This window comes from Pollicipes pollicipes, unplaced genomic scaffold (assembly GCF_011947565.3).
Source record: "Pollicipes pollicipes isolate AB1234 unplaced genomic scaffold, Ppol_2.1 Scaffold_3087;HRSCAF=3621_pilon_pilon_pilon, whole genome shotgun sequence".
NCBI lineage: Eukaryota > Metazoa > Arthropoda > Thecostraca > Pollicipedomorpha > Pollicipedidae > Pollicipes > Pollicipes pollicipes.
In genome coordinates, this window is record NW_023596225.1 from 19,721,254 (window position 1) to 19,741,194 (window position 19,941).

General features: G+C 54.0%; 1 protein-coding gene across 1 annotated transcript; it reads left to right on the forward strand.

Moving 5' to 3' along the window:
• The first annotated feature begins 310 nt into the window (after window positions 1-310).
• Window positions 311-16,809, forward strand: Vps53 (vacuolar protein sorting 53). The gene is made up of 17 exons (XM_037212361.1): window positions 311-427; window positions 3,242-3,421; window positions 3,770-3,955; window positions 4,525-4,739; window positions 5,221-5,341; window positions 5,700-5,845; window positions 6,839-7,054; window positions 7,284-7,455; window positions 8,210-8,403; window positions 8,806-9,045; window positions 9,503-9,685; window positions 9,966-10,091; window positions 10,742-10,820; window positions 11,705-11,853; window positions 14,362-14,517; window positions 15,391-15,547; window positions 16,520-16,809. The coding sequence occupies exons 2-17, from the start codon at window positions 3,326-3,328 to the stop codon at window positions 16,670-16,672; spliced, it is 2,589 nt and encodes an 862-aa protein (XP_037068256.1). The 5' UTR covers window positions 311-427; window positions 3,242-3,325; the 3' UTR covers window positions 16,673-16,809.
• The last annotated feature ends 3,132 nt before the right edge of the window (window positions 16,810-19,941 follow it).

Below are 19,941 nucleotides of genomic sequence, written 5' to 3' on the forward strand. Positions count from 1 at the left end.
GGGCTGGTTTGTTATACCCCTAGTGGGTACCAATAAAATACATATTTTGGAGGCAAAAATATGGCTAAACTTTGGTTTAAGGGACATTTTTCAAAATCAATTTTTCAAAATTGTCTTGAAAACTATATGCAAGAAGGGCATAAACAAAAATAAAATAAAACTGAACAACGACAGACATAAGCGAAGCTCTTCCTGGTGCATGATAGACAAGGAGCGGCGCAAACACCTGTGTACGATATTGATGAATGAAGGTGTTTGCGCCGCCTATTTCCCAGGCAGGTGTGTGTGTGTGTGTGTGTGTGTGTGTGTGTGTGCTTTAAGTCAGGGTTCTCTCCAGCTGGGCTAGAATATGGATAACGAATTTTCCGGCTTCTTAATCGCGCGTACAATTGTAAAGAGAGCTATGATAACAGGCGCCGACAGGACGGTGAGCCATCTCTCATTGAACTGCTAACATCCATCCTCGTTGACTGGTAAAACAGAACAAAAAGCGTGGGAAAGAATTCCTTGAAAACTACTTCGAAAATGATTTAAGTTAATATCATGCTTTACACAACATAGAGTGATAGCCAATTGACGGTCATTATATTCAGAAATTTTGTTCACAAGACCCAGATATGACTGATATGACAACCACATTTGTCGTGGCCTTGGTCACTGCATGGCCGATGAAGCGGCAGGATTTGAATAATGCTTTTATGGTGTTATGAATGCCTGGGTGATCTTTCACAAAAAACTTAGTGCTAGCTCATCACAAAGTGTGCACAAAATAGGCTGTGCATCTTTGTGGGTGTGTTCCTCAAACTAGAGGGGTATAGGCCTTAAAAAGGAGGTTTGTGAACTGCACCAAATGATCTTCAAGGCTGCATCATGGCTGGCTTCATTGCATGGCTATCATGGCATGGCTTCATAGCTGTATCAGTTCCAAATCTCATGGAAATGTGGAATGCTCCCATCAACTGAAGCCCTAAGGCATATACATGTCATAAGCATCTACTTCACCCAACAACATGACATGTCTTTTTGGTGTTTTTATTAACTCACTGTACATTTTCATTTCTGGTGCAGAACTGCAGAGCTGTGAGGTGCAGCAGTTGTTAAAAAAAAACATACAGATGGCTGGCAGGTATATTGTTAATACCTAACCATGATTAACCACTTGAATATGTGTTTGGATGGGAGAGTCAGTTTGACCATCCTATTTGCTGTCTCTATGAGGCCTCATTTAAGAATGTGTTTCATCTTCCTGGAAGCAATGACAAAGCTCATGATGCTTTTTAGTTTCATGCCTGATATACAAGTATCTATTTGGGTGATTTGGATAGTGGTATACACAAAATCAGTTTCATGAAGTTTTAGTAAAGTCAGAATAATGGTTGATGAGTTTTGCCCTTTGGTGCTTCTGTGTGATCACATGGCACTGTGGCAAGTGTTGTAATGGAATGTAACTCAGTGAAGAAATGTTTACCCATAGAATCATTGGCCTGTTAAAATTAATAAAAAAAATAACAAAATAAAAAATAAAAAATAGCCTATAAAAATAAAAGAAACATATGGATCTTTTGACTTGATTCCATCTATAACCTTTACACCATTCACACAATGTATGCAAATATGATCAAGTGCAAGCATTTATTTGCTAAAGGCCAGGGCTTGTTGAGTAAGTGTTTTACATAGATATATTTTGGCCATATTGGGAGAGAGCAAGAAGGTATAGAAAATTGAGCCTCATTGACAGTTAACATGGCAGCTAATAAAGTGGAAGTAAATGTGTACGGTCCATAAAATTTTAATTGGCAGTCCAAAGCTGCTTTTAATTTTTGATTGACTATTTACCAAGTCAATAGTTAATTTGGTTTTCATGGTGCCATCCATGGAGTCAGGATGACTCATCCTTGCCTTGATATTTGTGGTGCTCCTGATTAATGACACATCTTTTTTTGTCGCAATAATGCATGAGCAGATGAAAGATATTGTTGCATTCTCTTAAATAAGATGTTGGGCAATATACAACATGGCTGATTCTGAACAAATTTAAGGAAATGGGGTGCTTAAAGCAGTTGATTCAGATCCTGCATGCCAAATCATGACAGTGGTGAAATAGATCAGGCACTTGTTGGGGTGATATTCAGGGCACTGCTGAGTGTCCTGCTCATTGATCAAATCTTGTGTGCAAGTGTGATGTTTCACTATCAGATGGAGAGTGATAAGTGCCATCGGCTTCATCACTTTCTCTGGGGAAGATGTAGTGCGGTCTTAACTGAGATTCCATAAAAGAAGTCACGGTGAGGTACCATCATACCTGGGATTGGTCACATACCATGATGAAATAGTGGCGTTGCAACGATGAACGACGTCGATAATCCATGATGTATCACATCTTACTGCTCATGTTTTTCCTTCTCAACTACCATCTTGCCAAGATGCGGGCTTCCGATAAAATTGCGGCATTGCGCCATACCACTGGAATTAATGTGTTGATCAGACACTCCTGTTAAGCTCTTTATCTGACAAACATACATTGAACAAGCATTCACCACTATTCGATCGTGCGTACATTCGGTCGTGGTGTCGGTGACGGACGAGCCATCGCGGAATTCTCGTCAATGTGTTGCCCCATCTCGGTCCGGAAAACGAGCACTCATAGACCGGGAAAAATTTGTAAATACAGTTTCGAGATGAATGTCGCTCCGCCAAATTATGGATGGTCCAGTTGCTGAGTGTCAGAGGACTTAAGGTCGCCCCAGGTCACATAAAGCTACTTAGGTCGTGTAGTAGTGGTGGTAGTAGAAGAAACACTACACTTCTAGTAGTAGATCACGTGACATTAGTTCAGCTTAGGAAGTGACGCCACCCACACCAGAGTGTAGGAATAATGTCAGAAACTCTGGTTCTTTTACGATGTTTGCGATGCACTATCTCACACAGAGGGATCCTCTTACATGGTTGGAAGGTGCCCTTGCTGTGTGACGTCACAACATTGTCTTTGGCTTTAATTCGTGAACAGGCAATCTGATTGAGCTTGAACTTCATGAACGGATTTTCCATCTAAAGTTATCCTACAAATACCTTCAGTTGAAATCTCCGAGATTAGTTTTCCAACACCATGTCTTTGCGGACGATTTGTCATGGAATGCGTGTTTGTGTCACTCATATTCCTAATCGATCCGATTTTTATTGCGTGTTAAGTTTTTTTGTTGTTTGCGTTTGACTTTGATGCATCAATGAAATGTCTCTCCAGGTGGTGACAAAACCTATGGAACACTGATTACCAAATTACCCATCAAGATTTGGGCCCAGTGACGGGACAAACATAGTCAAGGCCATGTTCTCGGTACCAGATAACTACTTGCAATCAGAAGATATTGATGATGATGATTTGATAGACCTTCCTCCAGAGGTGCTGGCTGCCATCGAGCAGGTGAGTGGGATGCCGGGGAAAATACGTTATTTCTGACTTTGTGTGGGGTTATCATAGCTTTGCGACTTGATAAAGGACCATTCTGTAGAAACACCCGCTGCGGCTGCGGGTGTTTCTACAGGATATACTCATATGTGTACCCATATGTGTATAATGTACAGGATATAGGCAGTACCCTCTGTTCTGCTCATCTACTGAAGTACCGTCGGGGATTCCGTTGACCAAACTTGTGATGTCTATATCCCTTGGCTGGTGGTTGCCGTTCATATCCTTCAAACATGATGAGGTAGTGCATCTGGAAGTATCTTTTTGTATCACCAGGTGAACATTTTTGTCTTGTTTGTGCAGGTCTTGCCCAGCAATGACCCGTTGGACCGCCACGATTTTGACGTGGTGGACTACATCAACCAGCTGTTCCCCAACGAACAGTCGCTAGGAAACATCGATGATGTCATCTCATCGATGACGGAGCGGGTGCGCAGCATCGACCAAGAGATCAGGAACGTGGTCAGAGGGCACACCAACGCCGGACAGGTGAGCTTTGCCCGTGGGGTCGTGACCGTAGTCAGGCATATCGACTTAGATACATTCACCGAGCGGATGCCGGGTGCCGTGTGGAGCCGGCTGCGCTGGTCGTGTTTGTTATTGCGTGATGTAACCCATTGTTTCTCACTGAGTGCGTCATTTTTCGCGCCACAAGATTTGAACGGTGACGTGATATAATGTATTCATTTGTTTGATTATTGTTGTGTGCGCTGTTCCGAGGGCACTGCCTCCGTTGTGCCCTCTGCCGAACCTGACGGTGAAGGAGATCACCACGTTATATATATATATATATATATATATATAATATATATATATATCTCATCATATATATATATATATATATATATATATATATATATATATATATATATATATATATAACCCATTGCATACAAGGAAGCATTAATTGGTGTGCGTTCGCGCGTCTGGTAATCATTTCCATGCCTAGCTCGATGGCTCTGTGCTGGTCGTTTTAGTCCTGTATTTCGTAAGACGGCTTCAGACGCGGAGCGCCGGGCGCTTGGAAAACTGACCTGTGCTGTCCCGCCCGACGGCAGGACGGCAAGCGGGCGCTGGAGGAGGCCCAGAAGTCGATCATGCAGCTGTTCAACAAGATCTCGGAGATCAAGGGCCGGGCCGAGCTGTCGGAGCAGACGGTGAAGGAGATCACGCGCGACATCAAGCAGCTGGACCAGGGCAAGCGTAACCTGACGGCGACCGTCACCACGCTCAACCACCTGCACATGCTGGCCGGCGGCGTCGACACACTTCAGTCAGTACACCGCTGCTGCGGGGCGGGCGCCAGTGGCGGTGCTGCTTCAGCGGTCCGAGCGGATGCCGGGTGCCGTGTGGAGCCGGCTGCGCTGGTCGTGTTTGTTATTGCGTGATGTAACCCATTGTTTCTCACTGAGTGCGTCATTTTTCGCGCCACAAGATTTGAACGGTGACGTGATATAATGTATTCATTTGTTTGATTATTGTTGTGTGCGCTGTTCCGAGGGCACTGCCTCCGTTGTGCCCTCTGCCGAACCTGTCGTTGTTGTGAGCGCCGTGTCGGGCCGGCGCTGCGTCTGTGCCGGACACAGTCGGGCCGTGTGGCGTCCCCTCCCGTGGGGTGACACGGTTACCCACCGGACACAGTCGGATCGTGTGGCGTCCCCTCCCGTGGGGTGACACGGCTACCCACCGGACGCAATCGGACGTGAGGCGTGCCCTGCGCAGCTGTGGGGTGACATGGGACCTGATCTGGCCAGGTCTCAGATCTGTCAGCGCCAGTACAGCGACATCGCCATGCTGCTGGAGGGCGTGATGAAGGTGCTGGAGCACTTTGACAAGTACCTCGACATTCCGCAGATCAAGGAGCTGGCCGATCAGGTATGACCCGCCACGTCGTCACTAACTGCGCTCTAGGGATGTTGAGCACAGCGTTCCGTATCAAGCTGGCAATGCGTAACGCCACCAGTTTTCCGGGCAGCTGCTGTCTGCCTGTGCCGTGGCTCTTAAAGAAAGAGGTATAGCTTCTAAACAAGGGGCCAGGTAAAGTGCAGTCTTCAATGCAGCCGAACCGGTTGCGTTCGCGTACCATAGTCGGCCTCGGCCGCCACCTTGGCGGACATGACGTGCTGGCTGTAGCAATGGTCAGGCAGGCGCGTCAGACAGCGTGCACGTGCTGGACGGGGGATGCTCTGCTGCGGCCACGGGCGCCGCGGGCTGACCCTCGGCGGTGCGGCAGGTGCACAAGATCAGAGCGGACCTGGCCGAGCAGATCTCGGCCGACTTCCGCGAGGCGTTCTCGGCCACCAACACCAAGAAGGCCATCCCGAGCCAGCAGCTGGGTGAAGCCTGCCTCGTCGTCAACGTGCTGGAGCCGAAAGTCAAGTGAGGACCCGGCCGAACGCTCCCGTCGCTGGCGACAGTAATGACGGCCGCACAGTAACGATCTGGTGGTGGGCAGCTGGCTGCAGTGCTTTGCCACTGGCCGGCGTTGCATGCCATTGCAGCGACACACGGCCTCCCGGACCACATAATATGACTGCTGCAGGGGGCTCGTTGGCCGTTCACTGCCGCGGTGTCTATTTATATACAGCGGCTGGCCGAGGAGATTCACTAGCTTTTGCATCGATCTTCTTGGCTCCGGCCGTCAGTGTTGTTTTCTCTTCTTTGCTGGCTTGAACTTGCAGTTTGTCGTGTGCTTACCGGACCTGACGCGCTGATTCCTTGTAAACTTAGATCGCGTGTGAGATTTCAAGATATGTTGCGTACGGCTGTATCACTCCAACTACACTGTAGCGTAATTAGCTCACGAAAGGCATGGCGCATGTATCATTTGTGAACGTAGGTTATGCAGCGTCGCCCAGAGCGTGAAAGAATGGGAAGGTAGTACTGCGATTTGGTGTTGCCTATTTTATCCAAGTAGGGGTTGTAGTTTTTTTATTCTTTTTGGGTGGGATGGGGTCTATTCCATGAGTTGACGGGGGTCAAGTGCTTTTATAAACCGTTTGTGCTTATTTAAAGGGTATTTTTGTGTAGTCATTTCTCCCTACCCGAGCCATGCTTATTTTCCGAAACTTTATCCCTCCCCGTCCCTGGCTTGCGTATTTTCTACCGACCCGAACGTCTCCCAAGAGGAGAGCTGTATTTCCAGTCAGTGTGATGTCCAGTCCGACTGTCGCGCCGCCGGTGCCGGGCTGTCGGCGGTCGCGGTCGTGAGTGACGGTCCGGCGATGGCGACCCGCCGGTCTGCGCCGCTGGCGATGGTCGCGCCGATGACCCGCCAGCAGCGCGCCGCCGGTGACGGCTGCCCAGCGGCTGGCCGTCTGGGCGGCGCCGCTCCTCCCGCCCTGCGTGACGCCGTCGCCCGCGCGCCGGCAGACGGGACCTGCTCAAGTGGTTCGTCGGCCTGCAGCTGGCCGAGTACACGCACCTGTTCGGCGCCAACGAGGAGCAGGCCTGGCTGGACAGCATCGACAAACGCTACACGTGGCTGAAGCGGCGTCTGATCGAGTTCGAGGAGCGCTTCGGCCGCCTCTTCCCGCCCGAGTGGGAGGTGTCGGAGCGCATCGCCGTCGAGTTCTGCCACGTGACGCGGTACGACGGTCGGCCGGCCGGTCGCGGCGGCACCTGTGCTGCGCCTGCCTGCCACGTGCCCTGACCCATTCCTGGTCCGGGGGGGGGGGGGGGGAGGGGTGAAAGTTTCCACAGAGCGCCATGTTTTGTGTGGTGTTGATCTGCGGTTGTGCTCCACGCGGACCACTGGGCACTGTCTGGCCGACGCCAAGCGTCGCCTGCAGCGCCTCAGCCCTGTGCTCACCTGCAGGGTGGAGCTGTCGGCCATCATGGCGCGCCGGGTGTCCGAGATGGACGTCAAGCTGCTGCTGTTCGCCATCCAGCGGACATCCGGCTTCGAGACGCTGCTGTCGCGCCGCTTCTCGGGCGTCACGCTGCAGCAGGAGCGGCGGCCGGCCACTGCCGTCCCGCCGCCGCCGGAGGTCAGTCAGCCCCGCCCGCCTCTGGCGGGAGGTCGGCCCCGAGTGCGGCTGGCGCTCCCCACGGACTGTGAGGCCGGCTTCAGGCAATGTGCTGAAGCCGGCCTCACAGTCGGTGTTCGCGTGTCACCCAGCCCACACCGGGCAGGGCTCAAGGTGGCGCGCTCCGACCAGCTTTGATGATGATGCGATATGTATTTAGATGCGTTCTCAAAACGGATTTCAGAGCATTCACCTCAATGTACATGCATACATACACTCGTGATAAAAAGCTACTGAAGCAAAGCCCGCACGGTAAAAAAACATACAGGTAGAGACAAGGTTAACACTGGTATGACGTGTTAGCCAACCAGGGTACAGCCGACTTCGGGCCGCTGGCCCCGCGTCGCTCCTGGACGGCTGTGCGTTGAGTCATGCGAGCAGCGTCAACGATGACCCGCCTGCAGTGTGTGTGTGGGTGTGTGCATGTATGTATGTGTGGGTGTGGGTGTGTGCGTGCGTGTGTGCGCGCGCGCCTTCCGCCTCGTGTCCACCGCCGCCGGCGAGATGGCGCGCCGCAGTAGTAGATTGTTCGCCTCACTGCTGCCAGATCGCCCGGTGATGGGAGACTACGGCCACGGTCGTGGTATGTCGATGGTTTAGCGAGATTGTCTTCACTGAAGCGCTGTTCAGATAGACTGCGGCCCTCACGAACGTGACCCCGCTCCGCGTGGCGACCGGCATCGATCGCTCCATTGACCAGCATTGGCCTCCCCAGTCGACGAACCCGTTCGGGGAGCCGGAGCCGGAGTCGACGAACCCGTTCGAGCAGGAGGAGGCGGCGGCGGCGGCGGCGGCGGCGGCGGCGGTGCTGCCGCGGCCCGAACAGCCGGTGCCCTCCGACCCGTTCCAGGGCATCATCAGCCAGTGTTTCGAGCAGCACCTTAACATCTACATCGAGAGCCAGGACAGGTGCGGGGCCCACGCGAGGTCCAAAGTCGCTGGGTAATAGGCTGGGTCTTGGTGGCGGTTTCATTCAGAGGTGGGCGCATGATCCTTGTATGCTCGATACTGTGGACCACCAGTCATTTGGAGCCTGCTGTGGGAGACGGACACCAAGTGCAGGTGTTGCCAAGGCGTAGGCATATCTCCGTTAGAATTTGCCACAAAATGTCGGCTTCCCGTTTCGTACCGTGTCCCTCTGTAGTTGTGCCGTTGAACATATTGAACATATATATTGAACATACATATCATTGTTGCAGTGGCTCCCAGCGTTGGTTTCAAGGTTTCACCATTACTGCAGTCGGCGCCTGTCCTATATGCGGTGTCCATGCGCCAGTTTGTCTCGATGACTCTGGCCTGGGCTGGCGGCAGGAACCTGTCGGACCTGCTGGAGCGCTTCAGCCAGGAGCTGAAGAGCAAAGGTTTCCCCAGCCCGGCGTCCGAGAGCTCGCTCATCCTGCCCAGCTGCGCCGACCTCTTCATGTTCTACAAGAAGTGCATGCTGCAGTGCTCGCAGTTGAGCCGCGGCCGCCAGCTGCTGGCGCTCACGGCCGTGTTTCAGAAGCACCTGCGCGAGTACGCGCTCAAGATCCTGCTGGCCAACCTGCCCAAGTGAGTTGCTCGCCGGGAGCGCGGGTGAGGGTCGGCAGGTCGCCAGCCCAGGTCGAGCAGGGGAAGCGACTGGCTGGGAGGGGATTGACTGACTGCTCTTCGTGATGAATCTCGATTTGTTCTTACATTGGCGTGCCCTGCTTTGCTGGTACGTCGGTTGGTGCGCTCCATTATCTACCGTTTAGAGTATAGGCTGTCTGTGGTATAATGTGGTGAGATTTGAAAGATGGGTGATGTGGCGCTGGTTGTCGCGTTTCCTTTTGGCAAAGTCTCTGGTTGTTTTCTCGGCCGATGCATGGATCACAATTGTCCCTGAAATGGCCTTGAAGAGAGTATTACCTTCGCGCGTGTCGTGACTGGCCGGTTGACCTTCCCCAAGTTCCGCCGTGGTCCATGAGGCACCGCCGCCACCGGCAATACGCCGCTCTCACTGCCCCTCCCCCTCTCCCCGCCGCAGGCAGACGGTGAGCGCAGCCGGCGGCTCCTCCGGCAAGACGCTGCCGCTCGACCTGAAAGACCTCTCCAACCTGTCCAACCTGCGCGACATGGCGACTGCCGGCTTCCTGCACAACTTCCAGAGCCTGCTGAAGGAGGGCGAGATCCAGCGCCTGACGCGGGACGACCTCGGCAGAGTGTGCAGGTGACCGGCGCGTCCGGCGCGTCACGCCCGGCTGCGGGCCGCGCCACCCGTCCCCCGGGCTCGTGCTGCCGCTCAGCCGCCAGGCCTGACGACGCGATCGAAACTTTTGCCGCCATCGGCGTGCTCTTGCGCCGTGCGGATCAGGCAAATGCTATGCACCAATGTATGTCACGACTGATTGGCGCGTTCACTTAGCTGTTGCCGCGGTGTTGGCGCTGTGAATGTGGTGGCTGCAGATAGTTTCGCCGCGGCCCTTCACACCGCCTCGTCCGGATTCCAGTGTCCTGACCACGGCCGAGTACTGCTTAGAGACGACTCAGCAGCTGGAGAGCAAGCTGAAGGAGCGGGTGGAACCGGCGCTGGTTGACAAGATCAACCTCAGCAGCGAACAGGACGTGTTTCACAAGTAAGAGGCGCACTCGGCCGGCGCTGGGCCAGGCAAGTCCAGGTTGCGATGCCGATCGTGTTACGTGGCCGACGACAGCATCATCAGTCATTGAAAGCCTAGCCATGGAAGGGTGTAACGCTGCTACTAACATGCGGCAGTGATATCATGATGCGATGACGAGTCGTGTCAGTTTGCATTGGGTTATAAGCAATGCATTTTCTGCATATCCACAAGCCCTTCACTTCGGGTGCCAATAGGACCGAGCTGGTGTCAGCTTTCTTACTGCGTATCATCGCAGCATGCCTCCGTACCGACCCCCGCCTCGCCGACTCCCCACTCTGGCCCCGAGCGTTTGACTCAGTCCCCGCTCGGCCCCCGGGCATCTGACTCCGACTCCCCACTCCGCCACTAAACTTCTGACCCAGGACTCTTCTCTTTCCCTCAAACGTCTGACCCCGGTTTCCGCTCTGTCCCTGAGCGCCTGACCCCGACTTCCCGCTCCGCCCCCGCGCGTCTGACCCCGACTCCCCGCTCCGCCCCCGAGCGTCTGACCCCGACTCCCCGCTCCGCCCCCGAGCGTCTGACGCCGACTCCCTGTTCTGCCCCTGCCTGACCCCGTCTCCCTGTTCTGCCTCCGAGCGTCTGACCCTCTTATCACCCCATTGCAGTGTGATCGGCAACTGCGTGCAGGTGCTGGTGCAGGACCTGGAGACGGCCTGCGACCCGGCCCTGGTGATGATGACTAAGGTCAGCCTTGCCTGTGGCAGTGTGGTGCTGCCGACAGAGGCCAGTTTGTGGACTGGTGCAACTGATGCGACCGATCAATGCGTTGGGCGCTGCGCAGTGAGGTCCTGCCAACCTCTTGGCGTTTCCAAGCCCCGCTCGATGACTATAGTTTATATTCTTTGCGGCATTTCTAGCTCCCTCAGTTGGGCAATTTTCCGTTTTCGTAAATCTCGAATACCAATGACCAACCGTAGCTAGATTTTAACAAGTCTCGTGACTCAGAGAACCAGAGCCAGAGTCAGAGTCAGAGCCAGAGCCAGAACCAGAGCCAGAGCCAGAGCAGAGACAGAGACAGAGACAGAGACAGAGCCAGAGACAGAGACAGAGACAGAGACAGAGACAGAGCAGAGACAGAGACAGAGACAAAGACAGAACTGAAACAGAGACAGAGACAGAGACAGCGACAGCGACAGCGACAGCGACAGCGACAGCGACAGCGACAGCGACAGCGACAGCGACGGCGACGGCGACGGCGACGGCGACGGCGACGGCGACGGCGACGGCGACGGCGACGGCGACGGCGACGGCGACAGCGACAGCGACAGCGACAGCGACAGCGACAGCGACAGCGACAGCGACAGAGAGAGAGAGAGAGAGAGAGAGAGAGAGAGGAGAGAGAGAGAGAGAGAGAGAGAGAGAGAGAGAGAGAGAGAGAGAGAGAGAGAGAGAGAGAGAGAGAGAGAGGGAGGGAGGGAGGGAGCGAGCTCAGCTATTGAGCTAACTACAGCTGCCCAGCCTGTACGGAGTACACCAGCTAAATGTTACTGATCTATTAATGCCGTAAGCGCCCGGCTCCAGCGCGCCGCCTGAACGCGTCCGTGGAGCTAACGTCGCTCCTGCCGCAGATGAGCTGGCAGAACGTGGAGTCGGTGGGCGACCAGAGCGGCTACGTGTCGACCATCACGTCCCAGCTGAAGCAGACGGTTCCCGTGGTGCGCGACAACCTGGCTGGGTCGCGCAAATACTTCACGCAGTTCTGCGTCAAGTTCGCCAAGTAAGCGGCCGCGCGCCGGTAGTGTGCGCCTGGAATGTGGGGCGCAGCATGTGTGTGCCGGGATCCCGGATGGATCCAAGTCCCCATACGGTTCTGTGGGTGTAGGATCCTGGATCCTGAATCTGGGAATATGTTTTTGGGCTGAAGACACGTGTCTGGCCCTGATTATCGGAAAGCTTATCATCAACCGCTTGACAAGATGATTCGTTGGCATCTATCAGTTAAGAACCATTACGAATAGAATGCTGTTTGATAGAACCGCAGATGTAGTAGATGAGACAGTTCTATCAACCTTATTCCCCGTAGTGTAACAAGGAGAATAGAGGGGCAGGTGTATTCATATTTCGGCTACATGCCCTTATCGAAACAAATGTCAGTAGCAGGAGAATCAGTAGTAGAACTACTGATATTCATTTCGGTAAAGGTATGTAGCCAAATTATCATCACATCTACCCCTTCAATCTTCTGGTTTTTGTACGAGGAAAAGGGCTATTAGTGCTATCTTATCCACATGCATAACGTTCCTCGCGAATGCAGTGAACAACTTACAAATGTGACAGTGAAGAAAGCTGAAGCGCGCCATCACTTCCCAGCGTGAAAGTGTAAAGGAGCACAAGTAAGCATAGCGTGACCTTTGACCTACGTCGCGGGCGGTGGCGCGTGCCGAGCGGGCCTTGGCGCCAACCAGCCAGAAACTTGGGTGGCTTCCGCGGCCTGTCCCGGCCGACCACGCCTCCGATGGGCTGAAACCCGCGACCACACCTCCGATGGGCTGAAACCCGCGACCGCGGGTCGTACCTCCGTCTGAATTTGCTCTGCCCAAAAAAGCCGGTTTCTTTAACGGTTGTACCGTGGTATTTCCAGAGTATTTCATTGCGAGGTGTTCGACCAGTTATGTCGGTTCGGCCCGTGCGGATTCGGCGGTGGCATATTTCTGCAGCGTTGGAATAACGTAGTCAGACAGTTTACGCGCACGGATCGGGTACAGGTCCATATCTGGGCGACCAGATGTCGCAGTGGCATACTACTGACAGATACTGCCGGGGGAGTGAGCACACTCACGCCGGCGAGATATTGGCCCGATGTCTCCAGGCCTGGCGCACTATCGCACGTGAACCGCGGATCCGCCCGCCTTGAGACTTTTTTGGGGGTTGATGTCAGAGCTCAGCAGCCGGAAAAGGTGAAGACGTGGTACCAGCTATACAGTGAAGACGAATGTACCCGGCACAGCTCACTAGCACCTCAAAAATTGTTCGGCCACAGGTGCACCAGCGGCCAAATGGAGAGGGTCGTGTCCTCCTTTGTGGGACTTATCTCCGATGCAGGAGGCTTTGGCTTAAACTGAGGGAGATTACGCCATGCACACTAGGCAGGCGTTTGGTCCTGTTCCCCCCGGCCATTGTTCACCCTGATGCTTATTTTGCAATAATGTGGTTGCGATAGTCAAAGCTGTTAGCCATTGGGAGCTCATCGTTTTCTCGGGTTGAAAACGTCCGGCCAGGCCAGACGCATTTTAAGCTGGTTTTCATGTCATGACGTGAGCAACTCAGACAAATTGAGTGGACATGAACTTAAATCATGAAACTCCTGGACGAAGGATGTTTCAGTACACTCTCAGTCTCATTCATATGTGTTCCCAAAGGCTCCTGGTGAGGGCTGTATTCGCTGATATATGATGGTGTCACCTACATGGTGATAAGAATCACGTGGCCATGTCTATAATCACCTCGCTTGTCCTATGCCGTCAAAGGCGTCTTGCTGCTGGCAACGCCCCACAGCTTGTTGGTCATGTTCTCTCGCTGCTTTTGGCATATACTCCATGTGACCAACTTTAACATCCATGGTTTTGTTGTTTGCATCAGTGGCCACCCCATGTCGGAAATTGTTGATGCGTGGTTTGAATCTACATCTTCCCTCAAACCAAAAAAAGTGCACTGCAGCTCGATTCTGAATGTCATAAATTTACCAGACCTCTACAATAGTTACGACAGCGAAAACCAAAAAGGAGTGCACTGTAGCGCGATTCTGAATGTCATAAATTTGCCAGACCTCCACAATAGTTACGACAGCGAAACCCTTGGTACAGGAAAGGACTGTGCAGTTTATCAGGGTGATTTACCTGCATTGTCAAATGAAACGTTTCAAGCACGTCATGTGGGTAACTTAGGTGTACAGGTACTTTACCAGTATTGTATTTGGGTGCTCCTGGAAGGTACATCGCCGTTATTTTCCCTGGATGGCACTGGTGGGAAATCAGCAAACCTTCCAGACTTGATGGGATTACGTACAGGCCGTCCGCTCCAGGTGATTCGCCGATTATGGCATGGTTTTATTCTACTTCCAGGCTGCCATTGCGGCCCGTCATGCCGGTGGCATCATGTAGGGCACGTATATTCCTCGACGGAAATCGTTCCCGAAACCCTCAGATTAAGAATGCACAACACACTCACCATTCTGGAGGGCTGTTCGACCTCGCTCCTAGCAATAAGTTGCCGTGGTGCTCCGCAGCTCGTTCATTCCGAAGTTTATCCAGCACATCTACAAGTGCAAGCCTGTGAGTACGGTGGGTGCCGAGCAGCTGCTGCTGGACACGCACTCGCTCAAGACGGAGCTGCTCGACCTGCCATCTCTCGGCAGCCAGGTGCAACGCAGCGCACCGGCCAGGTATGCGGAGCTAACGGCCCACTGACACGCTGGACGGGCCGAGCCAGTGGGGCCGTCAGCGATTAGGGCATCAAGCAGCGCCGCTCACTGGCCGTGGCAAACCCTGCGAATACGAGGCAGCGATCTAGATTATGTGGGCCCGGCGCAGGAAACATGTCCAGGTGGCATGTACGGCGAGTAAGTCCTATGCTCCCGTGGAAATTAGATCAGGCATCCTGTTGCTAAGAGAGCATAAGACTGCCCATCCAGAGAAAATGTTTGCGAACGGAGAAAGCTGGCTTGTTGGTTCCAGCTTGTTATAGGGCATATTTGCCTTGTTGGAGTCATGCGTAGACATGATCTGATCACTGTGCCGTGTTTTGTCGTGCTGATCGCTTTGTTATAAACCTCGAATGCACTTTTGTGCTTTCCGGTTTGCTAGGACACATGTGCCGCGTGAGGTATTGGGGGAGAGCGTAGTTCCTTTTTCAACCAGTTAGTGAAGGTGGCGATAGAAAGTGGTGGCTGTGACCTGGAGTTGTACGGGTAGCAGAGGCTCTTTGGTGCCCCAGAAGTGACGCCGTAAGATGAACTTGAAGTGGTGATCGGAAAATGTGCACAACCACCGCGCAAAAAGCCTTCGTTGGCCAATTCTCAAGGCTTTCTTGCCAAGAGCCCTCCATATTCAGCACAAAAAAATAAACCAACAGGCAAAATGTGACAAGCTGAGTGGCAAATCGTGCTATTTGCTTGCGAACCACATGCCGAAGCTACAGATCCACGGCACTGCTCTGCGATCTTCCCACTCGCTTGCGGTTATATTCACCTGCGCATCCGTCCCTGCGCCAGCCCCGTGACCACCTTAACGACTGTCCCGTGTCCCGGCGACGGCAGCTACACCAAGATCGTGGTCAAGGGCATGACGCGGGCCGAGATGCTGCTCAAGGTGGTGATGTCGCCGCACGAGCGGCCTGCCGACTACGTCGAGCAGTACAGCCGCCTGCTGCCCGAATCGGACGCCGCAGAGTTCCAGAAGGTGCTCGACATGAAGGTCAGTAGAGGGTCACGCAAATGTCAACGCGGGGTCTTTCGAGGGTTATTGCCGCCGGAGGAAAAATAGATGGTGATAATCGCTAAAGCCGTCTGACAAAAGACTGACAACGTTTCATAACGGTCAGTTCAAGGTCACGTGAGGGTCAGTCAATGGGGTCACATCAAGGTGACTGACCGGGTCGCCGATATGTGGCCTGGTTTGGACGGACGTTGTCATGGTTAACGTCAAAGTTGAGTGTGTTCCAGGCTCGCTCGAGACGCCAGTCTTGAGTTTGCTTCAATATTCTGACGATGGTTTAATTACATCAGCGCGTTATAGCATGATTATCTCCATAATTGTCTCGAAAACGGGCATAGGCAGCCGTCGTATGAAGGTTGTGGTGTACACCGAACTTCGTATGGCGCTGTATTGCCTGGATATGTCAGAACCGGGGTGTTTGCCGGTTCATCATAATAATACATTTTTTTTTAAAGAGTTGAGGTTGGAGTCGAGAGGGGCAGGCGTCAGGTGTTGTTTATCGCGTGGTGAAATGTCGAATGGCCGCCCGTCCGGCGGCGTCCCTGCATGTCCCTGCCCTCCCTGCCTTTCTCGCCCGCCTCCCTCGCGCCGTGCGAGGCCCCGCGTCTGGTGGGGACCGCTTGGTGCTGACCCGGTACGCCCCTGCTCTCCCCGCCCGCCTCCCTCGCGCCGTGCGAGGCCCCGCGTCTGATGGAGACCGCTCGGTGCTGACCCGGCACGCCCCTGCTCTCCCCGCCCGCCTCCCTCGCGCCGTGCGAGGCCCCGCGTCTGATGGAGACCGCTCGGTGCTGACCCGGCACGCCCCTGCTCTCCCCGCCCGCCTCCCTCGCGCCGTGCGAGGCCCCGCGTCTGATGGAGACCGCTCGGTGCTGACCCGGCACGCCCCTGCTCTCCCCGCCCGCCTCCCTCGCGCCGTGCGAGGCCCCGCGTCTGATGGAGGCCACTCGGCAGGGGGTGCGCCGGACGGAGCAGAGCCAGTTGCAGGAGGCGTTCCGCAGCAGCCGGCCGGGCGGCTTGGCCGCCGGCGGTGTCCCCAGCGGCAGTCCGGAGCACGAGGCCGGCCGCATCCACCGGCTGGAGAAGCTGATCAAGCGCAGGATGTAGCGGAGGAGGCGCAGGAGGCGCGCCGGGCGGGGCGGGGCGGCCGTTTCTGGGGAGCTTTACACTCGCGGATGCGTGGTTGTGTTCTGTTGTTCGTGGTGATGTCTATGATACATGGCGGGAGTATACTATACACGGTTTCGAAGATTTGGTTATTTTTCTGGGCTATGCCGGTGATGCACGATCTTGTGTCGCTTTATTTCAACAAGACGCGGGTGGTACATGCGGCTCGGTAGTTGGATAATGAACAAAACTGATGTGCGGCGACCGCTGTCTGTGACAGTTGCTTGGAATCAACTATCAGCTTCCTTGTTTTTCGTTTTCCAGTGCCAATTCAGAGCGCCAATTCCACCTAGAACGCGCGGGTCACTGTGTTGTCGGTCATCACAGTGGAACTTGGACGGGCGTCAAAGGAACGGATGACATAAGAGAAAATCTGACGTGTAGTACATACCCGAAGGCGCTCAGATTGAGATCCAAGGCGGCTTCCTCGTCGCGAAGCAAATCAGACCTGAGGTCAAAATGCCCGCTTCAGTCATCATAAATATTCAAATATGTGCGAACGCTGCAAGCCATGTACCGCTGCTAATCGTCTAGAAAGTTGTTCAAAACCAGTTACACACTAGACATTCCGACACGCAACTTAATTCCCTATGGGGCCCTCTCCTCTAAAACACTTACCCAGCATGACCGAACGGGAGATGAGAGAAAAGAGCATACCTGTGCGCAGCGACAATAGCAAAGTATGACGCGTTCACCAAGAGCACGACGTACGCTAACACGCCGGGTAGAGTCGAGCCATGTGCACACATCCGACTCGTGTAACAGTCTGGGAACAAACCAGTCAATATTCAGAAGTGTGAGGCGTCCACGTAGCTGCCTGCCTGCATCGCTTGGACGGTCGGTTCTATCCGTTGGGGGCTTTAAATGTCTACTATGCCTGACTGGAAAGGATCGATGTGCGTCGCCCCGGCTGACGGGGATCGGTGTCCGTCACGTCATTGTGTTTCCATGAAGCGGCCGTTATGCACAGGCCATGTCAGTTATCCTCACGATGCACAGCATGCTATGGTGCTTGTCGCGCTGCCTCCATGGACGCCACCAGGGCTGTCCGCGCGCCCTCAAGCCCAAATACCCACCAGCGTGTGGCGGCCGACAGGCAGCGGCCGGTCGGAGACGAGAGGTGAGCCATCGACTAGCCGCCCGCGCAGCGTCCCCGCTAGATCGATGTCACTCGCCGGCCCGCTGATCTATCAGCGGGAGGCCAGCGACGGGTCCCGGATCGGCGCGCTTTCGCGTGTTGCTGACGTCAGCGACACGGCAAAGGGTAATGTCTGGCATGACAAACGATACGACGCCACGGCGCCATGATGTGCACGGCACGACAGACGGTCGTGTGCGGAATTACGCCACGCCCCTGCGAACCACTGTGTTTATGTTGCTGGCCACCTGCGTCGGTACGGCTCTGTTGGTCCGAGCGCGAGCCTCGTCGCTCACGCGCAGCGAACGGTCAGCCTACTCTCTCGACTGCCAGCCTGCCCTCCAAGACCTGGTGCCGGATGTAAGGCTCGTGACCGGACCGGTGCAGTCACCAGACAGGGGTCACAGGACTGGCCAACTAACGCTGTCCGCTCGACACCGAGGAGCGTTACCGGCCGAACGCTTGAATACAGAGCCCGGCTTGCCGAACCTCACATCACGTGGAGGGCGTGATACAGGAGTACCACCGAATGCGATATGAGGCGCGCAAATGAAAGAGCCGCAGGCAGTCGGCCCCCAGGTGCCGCCGAGGCCCGGTAGGGGGCGCCCCTGCGCGGGGCGACCGAACTCGGTCCGGGAGGTCCGCCGATGAGGGGAGGTGGGGGGGGGGGGGGGGGAGGATCCAAAGACGCGGCCATCGAGCAGTGCTGAGAGCTGTTTAGTCACAACACCGCAATGTTCCACAGTTGCATAACTGTATGGGGTTTTGAACTGATGTAGTCATCTTGAAGATCATTCGATGCAGTTCACAGCCCTGTCACTCTCGAGACCTAAACCCCTCTAGTTTCTGAGCTGAACGTCCGCGACGATGTGCAGACCATTTCCTGGAGAACATTTCGAGGTCACCCAGGCGACCATGATGACATGATGACGCCATTGAAATCATGCCATTCCATTAGCCATGCGACGATCATGGCCAAGACAAGCATATTTGTCGAGTCGTTCATAAATGGCGCTCGTGAACACGATTTCCAGATGTAACGGCCGTCAGTTGGCTCTCAATCAGTGTTGTGCAGGGTACGATGACGTAATTAAACAACGACGCATTGACGAGCATATTTACTATGCAATTTGTGTAGTCTAAAGCAGTGTTTCCCACTTAAAAGTACACCAAAAGTTAAAAATGAGCTTATCTCATCATATCTGATGAGTTAAAAATGAGCTTATCTCATCATATCTGATGCTTGCTTCGATATCTTCAAATGTGGAACATTCTCTGTCATGATGTCCAAGTTTGTAATGTCCATCGTTTGTGATGTCCAAAATACAAAATAATGTCCAAGATTTCCGATAGTAAGGGTGTCCGAAATACAAACGTTCAGAACAGAGATTACGCTCATCTCCTTTAACAAGAGACGGAGAGAAGGATAAATTTATTTCAAGCCCAACTTACAATGCACCCGCCATTGAAACATCACTCAGGCTTTGGCGGCCGGTCAGCGCCAAACAACACATAAAATGGTCGTGCTAAATGTGGTGAATCATCAGTCTCGTACAGACGGTTGAAATATCAAACTGACGCGTGCTATCTTCCAAACGCATTAAATCCACTACCACACAGCTGCATGGCCGATGGCCGATGAGAGACGAGAAGCCTCGTCCCTCGGGTGGCCGACGGGTCGGCGGCCGCGCAGCTGGCGGCTACAGACACTGCGATGGCCGGACCCGGCCGCTCGCCGCCGATCATCGGCAGCACGTCACCGATCCCAGACGTGCTCCGCCGATCGTCGACCACGAATCTGTCAGGGCAAGAATTCAATCCCACCGGAACCCTTACTGTTAACCTTCCCGGACACTCATGATTGCACAGGGGTGCTCATTCATGTACGCTGGTTTTGGATAAGTTCCTTTTGTTCAGAAGACACTTCGCTCTGACTGGGGTCCTATATGTCAGCCTGTCGGGGCACTTCCGTTCGTTCAGGGGCCCACCACGTTGGACTTGGGTGTTTCTCTCATGCTCTAAGGACCCTGAACTGTTAACAAAAGGCTCTTTGTTGGCCTGCCGTAGCACC